This window comes from Oncorhynchus gorbuscha, unplaced genomic scaffold (assembly GCF_021184085.1).
Source record: "Oncorhynchus gorbuscha isolate QuinsamMale2020 ecotype Even-year unplaced genomic scaffold, OgorEven_v1.0 Un_scaffold_624, whole genome shotgun sequence".
Classification (NCBI taxonomy): Eukaryota; Metazoa; Chordata; class Actinopteri; order Salmoniformes; family Salmonidae; genus Oncorhynchus; species Oncorhynchus gorbuscha.
The window spans coordinates 366,403-391,149 of record NW_025745741.1 but is presented as its reverse complement, the minus strand read 5'-3'; the positions used below and the strand labels follow the sequence as shown (position 1 = coordinate 391,149).

The 24,747-nt window shown below is 46.4% G+C and overlaps 1 protein-coding gene across 1 annotated transcript; it reads left to right on the top strand.

Moving 5' to 3' along the window:
- Nucleotides 1-3: 3 nt before the first annotated feature.
- LOC124019540 (paladin-like) lies at nt 4-22,781 on the top strand. Its single transcript, XM_046334903.1, has 2 exons — nt 4-184; nt 21,474-22,781. Exons 1-2 carry the CDS (start codon nt 101-103, stop codon nt 21,618-21,620), a joined length of 231 nt encoding a protein of 76 aa, XP_046190859.1. The 5' UTR covers nt 4-100; the 3' UTR covers nt 21,621-22,781.
- Nucleotides 22,782-24,747: the final 1,966 nt, after the last annotated feature.

The following is a 24,747-nucleotide window of genomic DNA, read 5'->3' as shown; positions in this document are numbered from 1 at the left end:
CTCTCCTCTTTCCGTGATTCCCCTGCAGATTAAAAGTGGTAAGAGTGAGAAGGAGGTGCAGCAGCTGCTTCTGAAGAGTGTCCAGTATCTGGAGCGTTACATGTACCTGATCCTCTTCAACAGCTACCTGCATCTGGAGAAGAAAAACTCCTGGCAACGATCCTTCACCACCTGGATGCAACAGGTGGGTGGGGCTGCCGTTCATTCACACAGTACAACTCACAGTGGTATAATGTAGCCGTACACTGGCCTAGAATAGAAGAGACTAGATGTAACAGGTTGGTGGGCCTGCTGTTCATTCACACAGCACAACTCACAGTGGAATAATATAGAATAAAATGGAATAGAAGAGACTGGACTAGACTGGGCTGGAATAGAATAGAATATATCTTAATTGGGTTGGCCTCCCATTCACACAGCAGAACAGTAGAAACACTGACCCTATGGTAAATTCTGACCCAGAATGAGGTTATAGAATTACCTTTTTGATTGCTCCAGTGCTGGGGTGAATTATAGTTCATTTCAGTCAATTCAGGAACTAAACTGAAGTATCAATTCCAATACATTTTCCCCCATTTTGCTTTTCCATGGGGAAAAAATATGCTTTTCAAATAGGAAAATTGCTTTTCAAATAAGAAAATTGCTTTTCAAATAAGAAAATTGCTTTTCAAATAAGAACATTGCATTTCAATGAGGGAAAATTCAACGTATTTGCCCTTAACCCGGTCACATTCATTAACTAAATAGGTGAATTAAATGTACTTTTATCTTATTAAAAAATATAAAAATATGATCCAACATCAACAACCAGTTATTACTGTTTTTGTATTATGTTGTATTCTTATATCCAGTTGTCAGATTTCCTCGTTTCGGTTTCTTTGACCTCCACCAGTCCAATGAAATCTCAGAATAATGCTGCTGTGGCTTATGAAGGAAAAGGCCCCCGTCAGCCCTTTTCTGTGCAATGAGGAAACGCGTGGCAGGTTTCCAGACCCAGGCGATCTGATATCTGATCCACGGCACATACACCCAACCCCCCTCTGCACCCCTCGCTCCTCCTCACAGACTGACACATTCATCCATTCCAGCTCCTCCTCACAGACTGACACATGCATCCATTCCAGCTCCTCCTCACAGACTGACACATTCATCCATTCCAGCTCCTCCTCACAGACTGACACATTCATCCATTCCAGCTCCTCCTCACAGACTGACACATGCATCCATTCCAGCTCCTCCTCACAGACTGACACATTCATCCATTCCAGCTCCTCCTCACAGACTGACACATTCATCCATTCCAGCTCCTCCTCACAGACTGACACATGCATCCATTCCAGCTCCTCCTCACAGACTGACACATTCACCCCTCGCTCCTCCTCACAGACTGACACATTCACCCCTCGCTCCTCCTCACAGACTGACACATTCATCCATTCCAGCTCCTCCTCACAGACTGACACATTCACCCCTCGCTCCTCCTCACAGACTGACACATTCATCCATTCCAGCTCCTCCTCACAGACTGACACATGCATCCATTCCAGCTCCTCCTCACAGACTGACACATTCATCCATTCCAGCTCCTCCTCACAGACTGACACATTCATCCATTCCAGCTCCTCCTCACAGACTGACACATGCATCCATTCCAGCTCCTCCTCACAGACTGACACATTCACCCCTCGCTCCTCCTCACAGACTGACACATTCACCCCCAGCTCGCTCCTCCTCACAGACTGACACATTCATCCATTCCAGCTCCATCACAGACTGACACATTCACCTCCTCCTCCTCACAGACTGACACATTCACCCCTCGCTCCTGACACATTCACCCCACAGACAGACTGACACATTCATCCATTCCAGCTCCTCCTCACAGACTGACACATTCATCCATTCCAGCTCCTCCTCACAGACTGACAGATTCACCCCTCCAGCTCCTCCTCACAGACTGACACATTCATCCCCAGCTCCTCCTCACAGACTGACACATTCATCCATTCACAGCTCCTCCTCACAGACTGACACATTCACAGACTGACCATTCCAGCTCCTCCTCACAGACTGACACATTCATCCATTCCAGCTCCTCCTCACAGACTGACACATTCATCCATTCCAGCTCCTCCTCACAGACTGACACATTCATCCATTCCAGCTCCTCCTCACAGACTGACACATTCATCCATTCCAGCAGCTGAGAATCCTCCTCACAGACTGATCACATTCATACCATGAGAATCAATCCAGCTCCTCCTCACAGCTGACACATTCATACCCAGCTGAGAATCAATCCCAGCAGATCCTCCTCACAGACTGAGCTGAGAATCATCATACATGAGAATCCCCAGCAGATCCTCCTCACAGCAGATTCATACAAGGTCAGCTCATCCATTCCAGCTCCTCCAAGGTCACAGACTGACAATTCAATCCATTCCAGCTCCTCCTCAGATTCTGGTCACAATCCCAGCAGATTCATACATTCCAGAATCAATCCTCAGCAGAATCTGAGATTCATTCATCCAATTCCAGCAGCTTCATAGAATCAATCCCAAGATTCATACAAGGTCAGCTGAGAATCAATTCCAGCAGATTCATACAAGGTCAGCTGAGAATCAATTCCAGCAGATTCATACAAGGTCAGCTGAGAATCAATTCCAGCAGATTCATACAAGGTCAGCTGAGAATCAATTCCAGCAGATTCATACAAGGTCAGCTGAGAATCAATTCCAGCAGATTCATACAAGGTCAGCTGAGAATCAATTCCAGCAGATTCATACAAGGCCAGCTGAGAATCAATCTATTCAGAAAATGGAGCTGCTGCCTTCATTCTATTCACAAGTGTGGAGAAAGCAACAGGTTGTATCCCAAATAGCTTCCTATTTCCAAGATCTGGTCTGGTCAAAAAATAGTGCACTAACTAGGGAATAAGGTACCATTTGGGATGCTGAGGCTGGGTAACGGTAAACTTGGACTGAGGGAAGAGGGCTGAGGAATAGTGAACTAGGGCTGAAGGAAGAGGCTGAGGAATGGTGAACTAGGACTGAAGGAAGAGGCTGAGGAATGGTGAACTAGGACTGAAGGAAGAGGCTGAGGAATGGTAAACTAGGACTGAAGGAAGAGGCTGAGGAATGGTGAACTAGGACTGAAGGAAGAGGCTGAGGAATGGTGAACTAGGATTGAAGGAAGAGGCTGAGGAATGGTAAACTAGGACTGAAGGAAGAGGCTGAGGAATGGTGAACTAGGACTGAAGGAAGAGGCTGAGGAATGGTGAACTAGGACTGAAGGAAGAGGCTGAGGAATGGTGAACTAGGACTGAAGGAAGAGGCTGAGGAATGGTGAACTAGGACTGAAGGAAGAGGCTGAGGAATGGTGAACTAGGACTGAAGGAAGAGGCTGAGGAATGGTGAACTAGGGCTGAAGGAAGAGGCTGGGTGGTGGTGAACTAGGGCTGAAGGAAGAGGCTGAGGAATGGTGAACTAGGACTGAAGGAAGAGGCTGAGGAATGGTAAACTAGGACTGAAGGAAGAGGCTGAGGAATGGTGAACTAGGACTGAAGGAAGAGGCTGAGGAATGGTGAAACTATTTACCTTTATTTAACCAGACAAGTCAGAAGAACAGATTCTTATTTTCAATGACTGCCTTGGGAACAGTAGGTTAACTGCCTGTTTAGGGGCACTGAAGGAAGAGGCTGTCCAACGTGGTGGGACTGAAGGAAGAGGCTGAGGAATGGTGAACTAGGACTGAAGGAAGAGGCTGGGTGGTGGTGAACTAGGGCTGAAGGAAGAGGCTGAGGAATGGTGAACTAGGACTGAAGGAAGAGGCTGGGGAATGGTAAACTAGGGCTGAAGGAAGAGGCTGGGTGGTGGTGAACTAGGACTGAAGGAAGAGGAATGGTGAACTAGGACTGAAGGAAGAGGCTGAGGAATGGTAAACTATTTACCTTTATTTAACCAGACAAGTCAGTTAAGAACAGATTCTTATTTTCAATGACGGCCTTGGGAACAGTAGGTTAACTGCCTGTTTAGGGGCAGAACGACAGATTTGTACCTTGTCAGCTCAGGGGTTTGAACTCACAACCTTGCGGTTACTAGTCCAACGCTCTAACCACTAGGCTACGCTGCCGTGAACTAGGACTGAAGGAAGAGGCTGAGGAATGGTGAACTAGGACTGAAGGAAGAGACTGAAAAATGGTGAACTAGGACTGAAGGAAGAGGCTGGGGAATGGTGAACTAGGGTTGAAGGAAGAGGCTGGTCAGGTTTGGAAAGCGTCTGTTTGTCGTGTTCTAGAGGGAATAGATGGCCGTTTGGGACATGGTCAGGTTTGGAAAGCGTCTGTTTGTCGTGTTCTAGAGTAATATAATAATATAATATATGCCATTTAGCAGACGCTTTTATCCAAAGCGACTTACAGTCATGTGTGCATACATTCTACGTATGGGTGGTCCCGGGGAGAGGGAATAGATGGCCGTTTGGGACATGGTCAGGTTTGGAAAGTGTCTGTTTGTCGTATTCTAGAGGGAATAGATGGCCGTTTGGGACACGGTCAGGCTGGTCAGGTTTGGAAGGAATCTGTTTGTCGTGTTCTAGAGGGAATAGATGGCCGTTTGGGACATGGTCAGGTTTTGAAAGTGTCTGTCTGTCGTGTTCTAGAGGTGTTTTGGAGGAGGTAGAGTAAAACATGACTTATTGATTCATCTACAGTTCCAATATGTTAACACTAAGACGTCTGGTTTAGCTGTACGGTTGGTACGACTACCCTGCCTCTGCATGCATCCCAAATGGCACCCTAGTACCATAGGGCTCTGGTCAAAAGTAGTGCACTGTATCCTGGGGCAGCAGGTAGCCTAGTGGTTAGAGCATTAGCCAGTAGCCGAAAGGTTGCTAGATCGAATTCCTGAGCTGACAAGGTAAAAATGTGTCGTTCTGCTCCTGAACAAGGCAGTTAACCCACTGTTCCTAGACCGTCATTGAGAATAAGAATTTGTTCTTAACTGACTTACATTTTTTTCATTTCACCTTTATTTAACCTTTATTTAACCTTTATTTCACCTTTATTTCACCTTTATTTAACCAGAACAAGTTGTCCTTTACAACTGCGACCTGGCAAATATAAAGCAAAGCAGTGCAACACAAACAACAACACAGTGTTACATGGAATAAACAAACGTACAGTAAATAACACAATAGAAAAACATCTATATACAGTGAATAACAAATGAGGTAAGATAAGGGAGGTAAGGCAATAAATAGGCCGTAGTGGCACAGTAATTACAATTTAGCAATTAAACACTGGAGTGATAGATGTGCAGAAGATGAATGTGCAAGTAGAGATACTGTGGTGCAGAGGCAAAAAAACGAAATAAATAACAATATGGGGATGAGGTAGTTGGATGGGCTATAAACCGATTTAACTAGACTTGCCTAGTTAAATATAAAATGTCAGGTTCTATTCAGGCTGAAGACGCACATGAATCTACCATTACAATATGTTAGACTAAGATCGGTGATTTAGTCGTAGGAATTACTGTCCTTACCTTCACCATCCTCATGTTATAAACAACATGTTAGACTAAGATCGGTGATTTAGTCTGTGATTTAGTCGAATCAGAGACAACGATGGACAACGAGACAACGATGGACAGCTGTCCCTGACTGAGAACCATACCCAGCTAAAACATAGAAACACAAAATCATATAAAACAAAACATAGAATGCCCACGCCAAATCACACCCTGACCAATCCAAATAGAGACATAAAAAGGCTCTCTAAGGTCAGGGCGTGAAAGCAGGAGGATGGCAAGATGACCGCAATCTCTCAAAGTCATTGAGAGAGGACATCAGTTTTGTCTGTGAATCCATGATAACAATGACAGAGAAATCAGACTCGAGGGACAATCAAGGCGGAACAACAGGGTTGTAGACGGAATTACAGAATCTCCACAGGAGACCTGGACAGAGTCTGAGGACAAAGTGAGGTAAATGATATGAGAAATAGAAGATGGACCACAGGAAGATTGAGGTGGAGCGCCCCACAGGACTGGAAAACCCACCACTGGCCCAAGTGACAGGCCCAGACCGATTAATGGTCAAGTTCCTGAGGTTCAAGGACAAGGTAGCTGATCTTGAAAGGGCCAAGAAACCGAGAGGAACGTACCGTGCATTTGGAAAGTATTCAGACACCTTGACTTTTTCCACATTTTGTTATGTTACAGCCTTGTTCTAAAATGGATTGAATATTTTTTTCCCATCAATCTACACACAATATAATGACAAAGCGAAATCAGGTTTTTAGAATTTCTTTGCCAATGTATAAAAAAATCTAAACTATTACATAACTATTCAGACCCTTTGCTATCAGACTCGAAATTGAGCTCAGGTGCATCCTGTTTCCATTGATCATCCTTGAGATGTTTCTACAACTTGATTGGCGTTCACCTGTGGTAAATTCCATTGATTGGACAATATTTGGACACCTGTTTATATTTGACAGTGCATGTCAGAGCAAAGACCAAGCCATGAGGTATAAGGAATTGTCCGTAGAGCTCAGAGACGGTGTCAATTGTGTCGAGGCACAGATCTGGGGAAGGGTACCAGAAAGTGTCTACAGCATTGAAGGTCCCCAAGAAGTGGCCTCCATCATCCTTAAATGGAAGAAGTTGAAACCACCAAGAACTGGCTGCCCAGCCAAACTGAGCAAGGGCCTTGGTCAGGGTGACCAATGGTCACTCTGACAGAGCTCCAGAATGTTCCTCTGTGGAGATGGGAGAATCTTCCAGAAGGACAACCATCTCTGCAGTACTCCAAACAATCAGGCCTTTATGGTAGAGTGGCCAGGCGGAAGCCACTCTTCAGTAAAAGGCACATGACATCCCACTTGGAGTTTGCCAAAAGGCACCTAAAGACTCTCAGTTCATGAGAAACAAGATTCTCTGGTCTGATGAAACCAAAAATGAACTCTTTGGCCTGAATGCCAAGCATCACATCTGGAGAAAACCTAGCATGGTGGTGGCAACATCACACTGTGGGGATGTTTTTCAGCGGAAGGGATTGGGAGACTAGACCGGATCGAGGAAAAGCTGAACAGAGCAAAGTACAGAGAGATCCTTGATGAAAACTTGCTCCAGAATGCTCAGGACCTCAGACTGAGGCTAGGGTTCACCTTTCAACAGGACAATGACCATAAGCACACAGCCAAGACAACGCAGGAATGGCTTCTGGACAAGTCTCTGAATGTCCTTGAGTGGCCCAGCCAGAGCCCGGACTTGAACCCGATCAAAGCTTGATGAGGAAAAAAACAAACAATTGAATACATTTTAGAATAAGGCTTAACTATATATATATATCCCATGTATATATATAGATATGTCTCATCTATCCCATATATATATGTATATGTCCATATATATGTGTATATGTATCCCATATATCTATATGTATGTATATAAGTCTCATATATCCCATGTATATATGTATATATATGTATGTATATACCGTATGTATATATATATGTATCATATATCCCATGTATGTATATATGTCTCATCTTCCCATGTATATATATTGTCCCATATATATGTATCATATTATGTATGAATATATATATATATGTATAGTCTATATATGTATGTATAGTCTCATCTTCCCATGTTCTGGTCCCATCTCTAATGTCTATATTATGTATATATATATGTCTCATCTATCCCATATATCGGTCCCATATAAGTATATCTTCCCATGTATACATATTATATATGTATCATCTATATATATATGTATATATATATGTCTATATATCCCATGTATATATATATATATGTATATATATTCCCATATATATGTCCCATAGATATATATCTATATTCCCATATGTGTATATATATATATCATCTTCCCATATATCGTATATATATATATGTATATATATATCCCACCGTGTATATATATGTGTATATATATTATATATATGTGTATATATATATGTGTCATATTATATATGTATATGTATATATATATCCCACCGTATGTGTATATATATATATGTATATATATATGTGTGTGTATATATATATGTGTATATATATATGTGTATATATATATGTGTGTATCTATATATGTGTATATCCCATATAGTGTATAGATATATATGTATATATATATGTGTATATATATATGTATGTGTATGTGTATATATATGTATATATACATATAACTCATCTTACCTTCAGACAATCCTGTGACAACCATCATGTTCACAGAGTCTCATCTTCCCACCGTTCGGTCCCACAGAAGTCTCATCTTCCCACCGTTCGGTCCCACAGAAGTCTCATCTTCCCACCGTTCGGTCCCACAGAAGTCTCATCTTCCCACCGTTCGGTCCCACAGAAGACAGATTTTCAGGATGTCTAATGGTCTGACAAACTTCTGTAGCTCGTGAGAGTACGTGGTGCAGACACAGATCCTCTCCACGTCACCTAGTAGGAGTGGCCTACTAGATAGGATGCAGTCTAGGAGTGTGTGCAGAGCCTGAAACGCCCAGCTCCGAGAGGGTGGAGAGAAGGGAAAAAATGGTGTCCACTCACAACAGTAACTCGCTCTGGATAAGAGCGTCTGCTAAATGATGTAAAAATAATAATAATACCCAAAAATTGGTCAGAGTGTTTTGTAAAGAAAAGGACGAATGGATGCCTGTCGAGTGCTTTGCATTAGAGGGGTTGAGTGTTGATTTCTTGAGGAGGGGAGCGACCCAGGCCATTCTGAAGTGAGGGGACACAGCCAGTGGTCAGGGAGGAGTTGATGAGGGAAGTGAGGGGACACAGCCAGTGGTCAGGGAGGAGTTGATGAGGGAAGTGAGGGGACACAGCCAGTGGTCAGGGAGGAGTTGATGAGGGAAGTGAGGGGACACAGCCAGTGGTCAGGGAGGAGTTGATGAGGGAAGTGAGGGGACACAGCCAGTGGTCAGGGAGGAGTTGATGAGGGAAGTGAGGGGACACAGCCAGTGGTCAGGGAGGAGTTGATGAGGGAAGTGAGGGGACACAGCCAGTGGTCAGGGAAGGTGGAGTTGATGAGGGAAGTGAGGGGACACAGCCAGTGGTCAGGGAGGAGTTGATGAGGGAAGTGAGGGGACACAGCCAGTGGTCAGGGAGGAGTTGATGAGGGAAGTGAGGGGACACAGCCAGTGGTCAGGGAGGAGTTGATGAGGGAAGTGAGGAATGGTTGAAGGTCACCAGAGATTGTCTGGAGAAGGGAATGAACAGAGAGACGAAGGAAAGATGGAGGGGATGGGGTTGAGCGGGCAGGTTGTTGGGCAGCCGGACCCCCACTAGTCGCAGGATTTAATTTGAAGAGAGAGGGGAGAAAGAGGTCAAGGCGTACGGTAGTTATGTGTGAGTGGGACCAGTGGACTCAATAGGCTGAGTGAATGAGGAGCGGATGTTGTAAACCTTCTTTTCAAAGTGGTTGACAAAGTCATCCAGACTATCAGAGAAAAGGTAGTCAGATGAAGGAGGGCTGGAAAGAGATGTTTCCTAGGGTTAGAGGCAGAAGCTTAAAATGTAGAGTGACATAAAGTGGCTTTAGCAGTGGATACACAGGAAGAGAAGGTAGAGAGGAGGGAGTGAAAGGATAATAGGTATTTTAGAAGTTTAGTTTTCCTCCATTTTCGTCAACTGCCTGCAGTCCTGTTCTGCAGTTGTTGAGGGAAGTGAGGAATGGGAGAAGATCTCCAGAGATGGTCGACCAGGAGGAAAGGGGACATGGTGAGTCGTAGGATGCGGAAAGATTAGTAGACAAACATCCTCTAGGGACTGGGAAAGAGTGAGAACAGAAGAGACAAGAGGGGAAAGATTAGTAGTGTGTGTGTGTGTGCGCGTGTGGGTGGGTGCGTGTGTGTGCGAGTGTGTGTGTGTGTGTTGCAGTCCAGTACATTCCTTTGCCATGCATCGGTGTAGGTTGAAGTGGTACGTCAACCAAAGATTTGAAAAAGCTACCAGTGTGCAACATCCACATACGTATCATTAACTAGGCCTCATTGCCTCTGTATGTACCGGTAGGTTCGTTGCATCAGAGGAAAATTATCAGAGGAAATTTGAAATGCCTGTTTTGCGGACGAGACGTGAGGTGGTTCATTGTACAATGAACAGGTTTGTGTATGGCGGATGCCACAGATGCCTCGCGGAGGGGCAGCCAATCAGTCAGCCCAGTTATTTTGATGTGTGCTACAGAGGCCTCCCTGTTCACCGTACCCGCCTGGTATGTGGGGCCTTTCACATAGTCGACTGTGGGACAAGACCCTAACTCACAGACACACACACACACAAACACCTACTCACCTCACTACCCCTGTACTAGCATTGGCGCCAGGCTCCTAATGACTATTGGCCTGTGGGATCTTCTCAGTAGGAGATGAAAGACCAGGTCTGCCAGCTTTGTTCACTATCACAACTGCACACTGGACAGTCAGTCACCGAACAGACACAACACACAGGCAGGCACACTTCAGCCAGGGCCCAGAGGGCAAACCATTTCATAAGAAGAGAAAGGGAAAAACTACTTCCTGTCTGTGATGGCTTCGTTTTTTTGACTCCAGAGAGAGAGAGGAAGAAAGAGGTGAAATACTTTATTCACTGGCGATGCTCACCTTTGGCTTGAGTCAGCCGAGGCCCACACGCTCTCCAACACCCATCAGCCGAGGCCCACACGCTCTCCAACACCCATCAGCCGAGGCCCACACGCTCCCCAACACCCATCAGCCGAGGCCCACCGAGGCCCACACGCTCCCCAACACCCATCAGCCGAGGCCCACACGCTCCCCAACACCCATCAGCCGAGTCCAACACCCATCAGCCGAGACCCACACGCTCCCCAACACCCATCAGCCGAGACCCACACGCTCCCCAACACCCATCAGCCGAGACCCACACCCTCCCCAACACCCATCAGCCGAGACCCACACCCTCCCCAACACCCATCAGCTGAGGCCCACACGCTCCCCAACACCCATCAGCCGAGGCCCACACGCTCCCCAACACCCATCAGCCGAGGCCCACACGCTCCCCAACACCCATCAGCCGAGGCCCACACGCTCCCCAACACCCATCAGCCGAGGCCCACACGCTCCCCAACACCCATCAGCCGAGGCCCACACGCTCCCCAACACCCATCAGCCGAGGCCCACACGCTCCCCAACACCCATCAGCCGAGGCCCACACGGAGACTCTCCTGGAACACCCATCAGCCGAGGCCCACACGCTCCCCAACACCCATCAGCCGAGGCCCACCGAGGCCCACACGCTCCCCAACACCCATCAGCCGAGGCCCACACGCTCCCCAACACCCATCAGCCGAGTCCAACACCCATCAGCCGAGACCCACACGCTCCCCAACACCCATCAGCCGAGACCCACACGCTCCCCAACACCCATCAGCCGAGACCCACACCCTCCCCAACACCCATCAGCCGAGACCCACACCCTCCCCAACACCCATCAGCCGAGGCCCACACGCTCCCCAACACCCATCAGCCGAGGCCCACACGCTCCCCAACACCCATCTGCCGAGGCCCACATGGAGCTCCCCAACACCCATCAGCCGAGGCCCACAGGCTCCCCAACACCCATCAGCCGAGGCCCATACTGCTCCCCAACACCATCCCTGAGCCATACACACCCATCAGCCGAGACCCACACGCTCCCCAACACCCATCAGCCGAGGCCCACACGCTCCCCAACACCCATCAGCCGAGGCCCACACGCTCCCCAACACCCATCAGCCGAGGCCCACACCCTCCCCAACACCCATCAGCCAAGGCCCACACGCTCCCCAACACCCATCAGCCGAGACCCACAGGCTCCCCAACACCCATCAGCCGAGACCCACACCCTCCCCAACACCCATCAGCCGAGGCCCACACGCTCCCCAACACCCAGACACACAGAGGTCTCCAGTAAGGGCTAAGTCCCCAAGCAACCTTTTAACAGAATGGACCTGGAGCCATACTGATGGACCTGGAGCCATACTGATGGACCTGGAGCCATACTGATGGACCTGGAGCCATACTGATGGAGCCATACTGATGGACCTGGAGCCATACTGATGGACCTGGAGTCATACTGATGGAGACATACTGATGGACCTGGAGCCATACTGATGGACCTGGAGCCATACTGATGGAGCCATACTGATGGACCTGGAGTCATACTGATGGAGACATACTGATGGACCTGGAGCCATACTGATGGACCTGGAGCCATACTGATGGACCTGGAGCCATACTGATGGAGTTATACTGATGGACCTGGAGCCATACTGATGGAGTCATACTGATGGACCTGGAGTCATACTGATGGACCTGGAGCCATACTGATGGAGTCATACTGATGGACCTGGAGCCATACTGATGGACCTGGAGCCATACTGATGGAGTCATACTGATGGACCTGGAGCCATACCTATGGAGCCATACTGATGGAGTCATAATGATGGACCTGGAGTCATACTGATGGACCTGGAGCCATACTGATGGACCTGGAGTCATACTGAATGAGTCATACTGAATGAGTCATACTGAATGAGTCATACTGATGGACCTAGAGTCATACTGATGGACCTAGAGAGTCATACTGATGGACCTGGAGCCATACTGATGGAGTCATACTGATGGACCTGGAGTCATACTGATGGACCTGGAGCCATACTGATGGACCTGGAGTCATACTGATGGACCTGGAGCCATACTGATGGACCTGGAGTCATACTGATGGACCTGGAGCCATACTGATGGAGTCATACTGATGGACCTGGAGTCATACTGATGGACCTGGAGCCATACTGATGGACCTGGAGTCATACTGATGGACCTGGAGCCATACTGATGGACCTGGAGTCATACTGATGGACCTGGAGCCATACTGATGGAGTCGTACTGATGGACCTGGAGCCATACTGATGGAGTCATACTGATGGACCTGGAGCCATACTGATGGACCTGGAGTCATACTGATGGACCTGGAGTCATACTGATGGACCTGGAGTCATACTGATGGACCTGGAGTCATACTGATAGACCTGGAGCCATACTGATGGAGTCATACTGATGGACCTGGAGCCATACTGATGGAGTCGTACTGATGGACCTGGAGCCATACTGATGGAGTCATTACTGATGGACCTGTAGCCATACTGATGGAGTCATACTGATGGAGCCATACTGATGGACCTGGAGTCATACTGATGGACCTGGAGCCATACTTATGGCCCTGGAGCCATATTGATGGACCTGGAGTCATACTGATGGACCTGGAGTCATACTGATGGACCTGGAGCCATACTGAATGAGTCATACTGATGGCCCTGGAGTCATACTGATGGACCTGGAGCCATACTGATGGACCAGGAGCCATACTGATGGACCTGGAGTCATACTGATGGAGCCATACTGATGGACCTGGAGCCATACTGATGGACCTGGAGTCATACTGATGGACCTGGAGCCATACTGATGGAGCCATACTGATGGACCTTGAGCCATACTGATGGAGCCATACTGATGGACCTTGAGCCATACTGATGGAGTCATACTGATGGACCTGGAGCCATACTGATGGACCTGGAGTCATACTGATGGACCTGGAGCCATACTGATGGAGTCATACTGATGGACCTGGAGTCATACTGATGGACCTGGAGCCATACTGATGGAGCCATACTGATGGACCTTGAGCCATACTGATGGAGTCATACTGATGGACCTGGAGTCATACTGATGGAGTCATACTGATAGACCTGGAGCCATACTGATGGACCTGGAGCCATACTGATGGAGTCATGCTGATGGACCTGCTAGACCCATTCTTTAGTGGAATTATTTCCATGTTAAATCTATGGATTCTCGGCCAGTTGGGAGTCAAACCTGCTGCATGGTCAGTTTGGCTGGACCCATTCTGTAGTGTTTCCAGTTAGCTATGGGTCATTAGGGCTGATTTGTTTACTGCAGATGTATGTACTGACTTTGATTAGTGCATTCATCTTAAAGGTGAGAGAACCACCCGACTGTAAGTCACTCTGGGTACAAACGTGTGCTAAATGACCATGTACTTGTCTCTGTGTTTCCTGGATAGTGAGCAGCACCGTGCTGTACCATTTGATGGAAACTGCACATCTTGTTTTGTTCTGTATGAATCAGCTCAGAATGGATAAGGTCTCGTGGATTCTTGCTGAGTTGCTGAACATATTTCTCCAACAGTGACATAGTAGACGGTTGAAAATGCTTTCAGTGCTACATAATCTGGATTCTATTGGAGCGCTCTATATAGCGTGGTCAGAGACAAGGCCACAGCGTTATACCACAAGGTCTGCTCTCTTTGCTGGCTCTACAATGCTGGCTTTCTAAGCTATAATCAATGGTTGAAGAGTAATAAGGGATATTACCAAACAATGATTATCTCAACCATTGTTCCCCAATCGGTCCTTCAGCATGTTTGACATACCCAACAACTCTCCAGCAGAGACTGGAAATGGCTGGGTTCCAAATGGCATCTATAGAGGGCTCTTAGTCTGGGACGCCCAACCCCAGGCCACAGGGACATGGATCTGCTTTCAACGATGGACTCTTTTGGCTTAGAGGAACCATGCCCACATCTCTACTCTGTCCACGTAAATAACATACTAAAATAGTAACTAGCAAGATGGAGATCAGTGTTTTTTTTCTTTCTTTCAGGAGTGCATTTTGTGATTGGCTACTGGCAAATGTGCATCAACTACCTTCACTAAAAAGGCTTTGCCTGGAAACTTTGGTTTTGAATCGCGACGTTGTGGCCTGTGATTTGTTAGGAGAGTTGCCTGTCTGATGGACCCAAGATTTGTAAGTCGCTCTGGATAAGAGCGTCTGCTAAATGACTTAAATGTAAATGTAATGTAAATGACCCACCCCAGAAGTTGCCAAACGAGTCCGTCATTGAAACCCAGACTCTAGTCATTGTTGCCGGGTTGGGTTTTCCAGACTAAAGGGGCTCTGGTCAAAAGTAGTGCACTATATAGGGAATAAGGAATATAGGGCTCTGGTCAAAAGTAGTGCACTATATAGGGAATAAGGAATATAGGGCTCTGGTCAAAAGTAGTGCACTATATAGGGAATAAGGAATATAGGGCTCTGGTCAAAAGTAGTGCACTATATAGGGAACAAGGAATATAGGGCTCTGGTCAAAAGTAGTGCACTATATAGGGAATAAAGAATATAGGGCTCTGGTCAAAAGTAGTGCACTATATAGGGAACAAGGAATATAGGGCTCTGGTCAAAAGTAGTGCACTATATAGGGAATAAGGAATATAGGGCTCTGGTCAAAAGTAGTGCACTATATAGGGAATAAGGAATATAGGGCTCTGGTCAAAAGTAGTGCACTATATAGGGAATAAGGAATATAGGGCTCTGGTCAAAAGTAGTGCACTATATAGGGAACAAGGAATATAGGGCTCTGGTCAAAAGTAGTGCACTATATAGGGAATAAGGAATATAGGGCTCTGGTCAAAAGTAGTGCACTATATAGGGAATAAGGAATATAGGGCTCTGGTCAAAAGTAGTGCACTATATAGGGAATAAGGAATATAGGGCTCTGGTCAAAAGTAGTGCACTATATAGGGAACAAGGAATATAGGGCTCTGGTCAAAAGTAGTGCACTATATAGGGAATAAAGAATATAGGGCTCTGGTCAAAAGTAGTGCACTATATAGGGAATAGGGTACTACTGTTTGGGACGCAGACAATGTCTTCAGCAGTTTCTCCATAGACTCATATGGCCTCCAGAACCATTGTTTACCATTTGTCATTCCCGGTGCATCTTTAAAGCAAACATTGGACTGTAAATACTCCATATCTTCTAGTAACAGCACTTCTGATTCCACGCAGGCTGGTCCTTCTGTAGCTCAGTTGGTAGAGCATGGCGCTTGTAACGCCAGGGTAGTGGGTTCGATCCCCGGGACCACCCATACGTAGAATGTATGCACACATGACTGTAAGTCGCTTTGGATAAAAGCGTCTGCTAAATGGCATATATAAATGTATGGAAATGTTAAAAGCATTTCCACTTCATCTGATTCAGAGGTTACCAGTGGTCCAAGGTCCTTAAGTAAAAAGTATACTTTTCTATTTATGTTTTTCACAACTATTACTTCAGTACATTCCTTAAAGAAAAGTATGTTATTTTTACTCCATACATTTTCCCTGACACCCACAAGTACTTGGTACATTTTGAGTGTTTAGCAGGACAGACAGTAAAATGGTCTAAGTCACACACTTATCAAGAGAACATCCATGGTCATCCCAACCCTTTTACTTCAGTCATTTTCTCTTAAGGTGTCTTTACGGGAGAGAGAGATGTCACAGAGAGAGAGAGACCAGGTTACTCAAGTATGACAAGTGGGTACTTTTTCCACCACTGCTTTGGCCGTCTGAGGAGATCACATTTCATTTATCAGAAGTATATTTGTGGTGAAAAGAAAATGTAGGTCAACTATATAGTGAGTAAGTGACCAACTTGAAAGAGCTACCTGATCTAAACAGAACTGTGTCTGAAATGGCACCCTATTCCCTAGATGGTGCACTACTTTTGTCACGCAGAGAGAGAGAACAGGTGTCGCGCAGAGAGAGACCAGGTGTCACAGACCAGGTGTCACAGAGAGAGAGACCAGGTGTCACAGAGAGAGAGAGACCAGGTGTCACAGAGAGAGAGAGACCAGGTGTCACAGAGAGAGAGAGACCAGGTGTCGCACAGGGAGAGAGAGACCAGGTGTCACAGCACAGAGAGAGAGAGACCAGGTGTCGCACAGAGAGAGACCAGGTGTCGCACAGAGAGAGAGACCAGGTGTCACACAGAGAGAGACCAGGTGTCGCACAGGTGTCAGAGAGAGAGACCAGGTGAAGCGCAGGGAGAGAGAGACCAGGTGTCACACAGAGAGAGAGACCAGGTGTCGCACAGAGAGACCAGGTGTCGCAGAGAGAGAGAGACCAGGTGTCACAGAGAGAGAGACCAGGTGTCACACAGAGAAAGAGACCAGGTGTCGCACAGAGAGAGAGACCAGGTGTCACACAGAGAAAGAGACCAGGTGTCGCACAGAGAGAGAGACCAGGTGTCACAGAGAGAGAGACCAGGTGTCACACAGAGAGAGACCAGGTGTCACACAGAGAGAGACCAGGTGTCACACAGAGAGAGAGACCAGGTGTCACACAGAGAAAGAGACCAGGTGTCGCACAGAGAGAGAGACCAGGTGTCGCACAGAGAGAGACCAGGTGTCACGCAGAGAGAGAGACCACAGAGAAAGAGACCAGGTGTCACACAGAGAAACCAGGTGTCACAGAGAGAGAGACCAGGTGTCGCGCAGAGAGAGAGACCCAGGTGTCGCGCAGAGAGAGAGAGAGACCAGGTGTCGCACAGAGAGAGAGAGACCAGGTGTCGCACAGGAGAGAGAGAGAGAGAGACCAGGTGTCGCACAGGAAGAGAGAGACCAGGTGTCGCACAGAGAGAGAGAGAGAGACCAGGTGTCGCACAGAGAGAGAGAGGTGTCACAGAGAGAGAGACCAGGTGTCGCACAGAGAGAGAGACCAGGTGTCGCACAGAGAGAGAGAGACCAGGTGTCGCACAGAGAGAGAGAGACCAGGTGTCGCGCAGAGAGAGAGAGACCAGGTGTCGCGCAGAGAGAGAGAGACCAGGTGTCGCGCAGAGAGAGAGAGACCAGGTGTCGCACAGAGAGAGCGAGACCAGGTTTCGCACAGAGAGAGAGCGAGACCAGGTTTCGCACAGAGAGAGAGCGAGACCAGGTTTCGCAGAGGAGAGTTGGGTCAAATATCTATTGTTTTCTTTAAATATATAAAAAAACATGTTAATTGAATTAGTTGTAAGTAGAATAGAAAACAACTGTGTTGGTTCAGGAGGAGCCAGAAGGAGGAATAATTATATATTGTTCACTAACACCGGGAAACAGGGTCATTTGGGTTCAGCTTGACCCTGTGTATCTCCTGTGGTTATGTAGGGTGTTAACAGGACATTGTAAGTAGAGTTAAATGCAACTGTTTTGGTCAGAGATCACTCACAAACAAAGTGCATTGATGTTTCAGCCCTCTCTGTTCTTACTTCTTAAGTTGTTTCCTGTGTGTGTCTCCTGCTGTGGTTGTGTGGGTGACCTCAACCAGCTGTCTTCTAACCAATAGCTGTCTCTCCTGTTCTTCCTGCTGTGGTTCTCCCAGGTGGCTGCTCTGCTGTGGTCTTTACACATTGTGTTTCTCCTGTTGTGGTCTTTACTCATTGTGTTTCTCCTGTTTCTGTTGTGGTCTTTACACATTGTGTTTCTCCTGCTGTGTTTCTCCTGTCTTTACTCATTGTGTTTCTCCTGCTGTGGTCTTTACTCATTGTGTTTCTCATTGTGTTTCTCCTGTTTCTCCTGCTGTGGTCTTTACTCATTGTGTTTCTCCTGTTTCTCCTGTTGTGGTCTTTACTCATTGTGTTTCTCCTGTTGTGGTCTTTACTCATTGTGTTTCTCCTGTTTCTCCTGCTGTGGTCTTTACTCATTGTGTTTCTCCTGCTGTGGTCTTTACTCATTGTGTTTCTCCTGTTTCTCCTGTGGTCTTTACTCATTGTGTTTCTCCTGTTTCTCCTGCTGTGGTCTTTACACATTGTGTTTCTCCTGTTTCTCCTGTGTTTCTGTGGTCTTTACTCATTGTGTTTCTCCTGTTGTGGTCTTTATACATTGTGTTTCTCCTGCTGTGGTCTTTACTCATTGTGTTTCTCCTGTTTCTCCTGTTGTGGTCTTTACTCATTGTGTTTCTCCTGTTGTGGTCTTTACACATTGTGTTTCTCCTGTTGTGGTCTTTACTCATTGTGTTTCTCCTGTTCTTTACTCATTGTGTTTCTCCTGCTGTGGTCTTTACTCATTGTGTTTCTCCTGTTGTGGTCTTTACTCATTGTGTTTCTCCTGTGTGTGTCTTTACTCATTGTGTTTCTCCTGTTTCTCCTGCTGTGGTCTTTACTCATTGTGTTTCTCCTGTTTCTCCTGCTGTGGTCTTTACTCATTGTGTTTCTCCTGTTTCTCCTGTGTGTCTTTACTCATTGTGTTTCTCCTGCTGTGGTCTTTACTCATTGTGTTTCTCCTGTTTCTCCTGCTGTGGTCTTTACTCATTGTGTTTCTCCTGTTTCTCCTGTGTTTCTGTGGTCTTTACTCATTGTGTTTCTCCTGTTTCTGTGTGGTCTTTACTCATTGTGTTTCTCCTGCTGTGGTCTTTACTCATTGTGTTTCTCCTGCTGTGGTCTTTACTCATTGTGTTTCTCCTGTTTCTCCTGCTGTGGTCTTTACTCATTGTGTTTCTCCTGTTTCTCCTGTGGTCTTTACTCATTGTGTTTCTCCTGTTTCTCCATTGTGTTTCTGTGGTCTTTACTCATTGTGTTTCTCCTGTTTCTCCTGCTGTGGTCTTTACTCATTGTGTTTCTCCTGCTGTGGTCTTTACTCATTGTGTTTCTCCTGTTGTGGTCTTTACTCATTGTGTTTCTCCTGTTTCTCCTGCTGTGGTCTTTACTCATTGTGTTTCTCCTGTTGTGGTCTTTGCTGTGGTCTTTACTCATTGTGTTTCTCCTGCTGTGGTCTTTACTCATTGTGTTTCTCCTGTTTTTCTCCTGCTTCTTTACTCATTGTGTTTCTCCTGCTGTGGTCTTTACTCATTGTGTTTCTCCTGCTGTGGTCTTTACTCATTGTGTTTCTCCTGTTTCTGTGTGTCTTTACTCATTGTGTTTCTCCTGTTTCTCCTGTTGTGGTCTTTACTCATTGTGTTTCTCCTGTTTCTCCTCTTTACTCATTGTGTTTCTCCTGCTGTGGTCTTTACTCATTGTGTTTCTCCTGCTGTGGTCTTTACTGTGTTTCTCCTGTGTGGTCTTTACTTGTGTTTCTCCTGTGTGGTCTTTACTCATTGTGTTTCTCCTGCTGTTCTTTATTGTGTTTCTCTTTACTCATTGTTTCTCCTGTTGTGGTCTTTACTCATTGTGTTTCTCCTGCTTTACTCATTGTGTTTCTCCTGTGGTCTTTACTCATTGTGTTTCTCCTGTGTTTCTCCTGTTCTTTACTCATTGTGTTTCTCCTGCTGTGGTCTTTACTCATTGTGTTTCTCCTGTTTCTGTGGTCTTTACTCATTGTGTTTCTCCTGCTTGTGGTCTTTACTCATTGTGTTTCTCCTGCTGTGGTCTTTACTCATTGTGTTTCTCCTGTTTCTCCTGCTGTGGTCTTTACTCATTGTGTTTCTCCTGTTTCTGTGGTCTTTACTCATTGTGTTTCTCCTGCTGTGGTCTTTACTCATTGTGTTTCTCCTGTTGTGTCTTTACTCATTGTGTTTCTCCTGTTGTGGTCTTTACTCATTGTGTTTCTCCTGCTGTGGTCTTTACTCATTGTGTTTCTCCTGCTCCTGTGGTCTTTACTCATTGTGTTTCTCCTGCTGTGGTCTTTACTCATTGTGTTTCTCCTGCTGTGGTCTTTACTCATTGTGTTTCTCCTGTTTCTCCTGCTGTGGTCTTTATATTGTTGTGTTTCTCCTGCTGTGGTCTTTACTCATTGTGTTTCTCCTGCTGTGGTCTTTATACATTGTGTTTCTCCTGTTTCTCCTGTGTGGTCTTTACTCATTGTGTTTCTCCTGCTGTGGTCTTTACTCATTGTGTTTCTCCTGCTGTGGTCTTTACTCATTGTGTTTCTCCTGCTGTGGTCTTTACTCATTGTGTTTCTCCTGTTTCTCCTGTTGTGGTCTTTACTCATTGTGTTTCTCCTGTTTCTCCTGCTGTGGTCTTTACTCATTGTGTTTCTCCTGCTGTGGTCTTTACTACATTGTGTTTCTCCTGTTTCTCCTGCTGTGGTCTTTACTCATTGTGTTTCTCCTGTTTCTCCTGTGGTCTTTACTCATTGTGTTTCTCCTGCTGTGGTCTTTACTCATTGTGTTTCTCCTGCTGTGGTCTTTACTCATTGTGTTTCTCCTGTTTCTCCTGTGTGTCTTTATACATTGTGTTTCTCCTGCTGTGGTCTTTATTTCTCCTGCTGTGGTCTTTACTCATTGTGTTTCTCCTGCTGTGGTCTTTACTCATTGTGTTTCTCCTGTTTCTCCTGCTGTGGTCTTTATACATTGTGTTTCTCCTGTTTCTCCTGCTGTGGTCTTTATACATTGTGTTTCTCCTGTTTCTTTACTCCTGCTGTGGTCTTTACTCATTGTGTTTCTCCTGCTGTGGTCTTTATACATTGTGTTTCTCCTGCTGTTCTTTACTGTGTTTCTCCTGTGGTCATTGTGTTTCTCCTGCTGTGTGTTTGCTGTGGTCTCATTGTGTTTCTCCTGCTGTGGTCTTTACATCATTGTGTTTCTCCTGCTCCTGCTGTAGTCTTTACACATTGTGTTTCTCCTGTTTCTCCTGTGTGGTCATTACTCATTGTGTTTCTCTCCTGTGTTTGTCCTGTAGGTGGCAGCCAGGGCCGGGGTGTGGTCGACCTTCTCAACCAGCTGGGTTTCTCCGAGTTTGAGAACCTTCGGGACACGCCACTTGCCAGGCTCCGCTGCCGGTGGCAACGACAGAACATCCAATCACGTCCCTTCAGGGGGGCGTTGATCTGAGCTGAGGAGAGATCACTGTGAACCGCCAGACTATGGCTGCTTCTGAAGTGCTACTCTATTCCCTGTTCAGTTCACTACTTTTGACCAGGGCCCTCTGCACTCTAAAGGGACTAGGGTGCCATTTTATACAACCTATGTCCTCCTGTGCTTTTTTTATTTTTATTTTTATATATATACCTTTAAAATGCTAAAATGCTTTTGTATTTTGAAATGTAATAATGCTTTGTATTTTTACCCTCGTATCACTCTGATACTCTATTATTATAATACTGCCTGTTTTCAAACCCACTACCAATGTTATTTAGTATTTGACTGGACGTTTCAGTTCTGTCAGTCGGTATTTCCTGGTTCTGATGCTTCTGACTGCTTCTGACTGCCGCACAGATTCAAGCTGACATTTTACGTCTCATTTGCTCTATTGTTCCATTGTTAATATAGGAGGAGAATGAATTATTATGTTGTTAAGGTTAGTTTGAGGTTATGTTAAGGTTAGTTTGAGGTTAAGGTTAGTTTGAGGTTAAGGTTAGTTTGAGGTTAAGGTTAGTTTTGAGGTTATGTTAAGGTTCGTTTGAGGTTATGTTAAGGTTCGTTTGAGGTTAAGGTTAGTTTGAGGTTAAGGTTAGTTTGAGGTTAAGGTTAGTTTGAGGTTATGTTAAGGTTCGTTTGAGGTTATGTTAAGGTTCGTTTGAGGTTAAGGTTAGTTTGAGGTTATCTTACGGTTAGTTTGAGGTTATCTTACGGTTAGTTTGAGGTTACGGTAAGGGTTAGAGTTAGGGAAAGGCTTCACCTTTTGGGCTAGCGGAACTCCACCTCCGTGAATATTCTGCCGGTTAAATAGACACCACCTTAATCAGAAGACAGTATTAGTATTAGTCTGTATTAGAACGTATTGGAAAGTTTCTCCAGTTTTAAAATAGAGTTGAAACTACAGACTTTTAAAACAAACAGCTTCTTTGTTTAGATGGAATACATTTCTGTTACTTTAATCAACATCCAGTATCAGAGTCTCCAAGTCCACTTCCAGGTATTCGTTTGCCAAGCTGCTGTAGATGCTGCCAAGGCGAAGCTTCTGCTCTGTGTTTTACTGCTGTTTGTATGTGTCTCAGTCCTCACTTCTTCACAGCGGTTTCTCCTCTCATTAAAGGGTTCATCTGCGTCAGGTTCATCCATCTTTTAGATATATTTTTCTCTTCAATAATGATTTATACCAATTGATCCTTGAAGAATCTAACTTGTAAATGGCTCCAGGGTTTGTAAAAGAATGTCAATGTTAACACTATATAGCCTCAAAACATGGTGTAACTATAATGTTGATGTCATGGACGGTCTGTCCTTGTATCCATGGCTCCGTCCATTGTTCCAGCCCCGTCCCTCTGCTTTTTACCAGAACAGTGGTGGCATGGATGCTTTGTGTGTTTTGAACTGTGAATTCCCCTTTTGAAAGGGGTTCATATGGGATTGAAAGGACATGGAAGCAGTCTCTCTGTCACCTGTTTCGGTAAACAGACCTGGAGAAATGTAACCACTGTTACATTCACAGACCGAGCTCTAAGCAGTGACCAGATGTGTACTGATTCTTCCTTTTAACTGATACCTCTGCATGCTTGGAACAGCTGCTGAAGCCATTGATGCAACCGACTCATTTGAGGTTTCCAACTTCAGTAAAAGGTGTCGTGCCCCCCCTCCCCTCTTAGGATATTGTATGTGTCGTCCCCCTCCCCTCTTAGGATATTGGATGTGTGTCCCCCCTTCCCCCTCCTCTTAGGATATTGGATGTGTGTCCCCCCTTCCCCCTCCCCTCTCTTAGGATATTGGATGTGTGTCCCCCCCTTCCCCCTCCTCTTAGGATATTGGATGTGTGTCCCCCCTTCCCCCTCCTCTTAGGATATTGGATGTGTGTCCCCCCTCCCCTCCTCTTAGGATATTGGATGTGTCCGCCCTCCCCCATCCTCTTAGGATATTGGATGTGTGTCCCCCCTTCCCCCTCCTCTTAGGATATTGGATGTGTCCGCCCTCCCCCATCCTCCTCCTCTTCGGATATTGGATGTGTCCCCCCTCCCCCTCCTCTTAGGATATTGGATGTTTCCCCCCTCCCCCTCCTCTTAGGATATTGGATGTTTCCCCCCTCCCCCTCCTCTTAGGATATTGGATGTTTCCCCCCTTCCCCCTCCTCTTAGGATATTGGATGTTTCCCCCCTCCCCCTCCTCTTAGGATATTGGATGTTTCCCCCTCCCCCTCCTCTTAGGATATTGGATGTTTCCCCCTTCCCCCTCCTCTTAGGATATTAGATGTTTCCCCCCTTCCCCCTCCTCTTAGGATATTGGATGTGTCCTCCCTCCCCCATCCCCCTCCTCTTAGGATATTGGATGTGTCCTCCCTCCCCCATCCCCCTCCTCTTAGGATATTGGATGTTTCCCCCCTTCCCCTCATCTTAGGATATTGGATGTGTCCTCCCCCCCATCCTCCTCCTCTTCGGATATTGGATGTGTGTGTGTGTCCCCCTTCCCCCTCCTCTTCGGATATTAGATGTTTCCCCCCTTCCCCCTCCTCTTAGGATATTGGATGTGTCCCCCCCCCCCCCTCCTCTTCGGATATTGGATGTGTCCCCCCCTCCCCCTCCTCTTCGGATATTGGATGTGTCCCCTCCCCCTCCTCTTCGGATATTGGATGTGCCCCCTCCCCCTCCTCTTCGGATATTGGATGTGTCCCCCCTCCCCCTCCTCTTCGGATATTGGATGTGCCCCCTCCCCCTCCTCTTCGGATATTGGATGTGTCCCCTCCCCCCCTCCTCTTCGGATATTGGATATTTGTGTGTGTGTGTGTGTGTGTGTGTGTGTGTGTGTGTGTGTGTGTGTGTGTGTGTGTGTGTGTGTGTGTGTGTGTGTGTGTGTGTGTGTGTGTGTGTGTGTGTGTGTGTGTGTGTGTGTGTCCCTCCCTCCCCTCCTCTTCGGATATTGGATGTGTCCCCCCTTCCCCCTCCTCTTCGGATATTGGATGTGTGTGTGTGTGTGTCCCTCCCCTCCTCTTCGGATATTGGATGTGTCCCCCCTCTCCCCTCCTCTTAGGATATTGGATGTGTCCCATTCCAAACAGTAGTGCACTACTCTTGACCTGGGTCCAT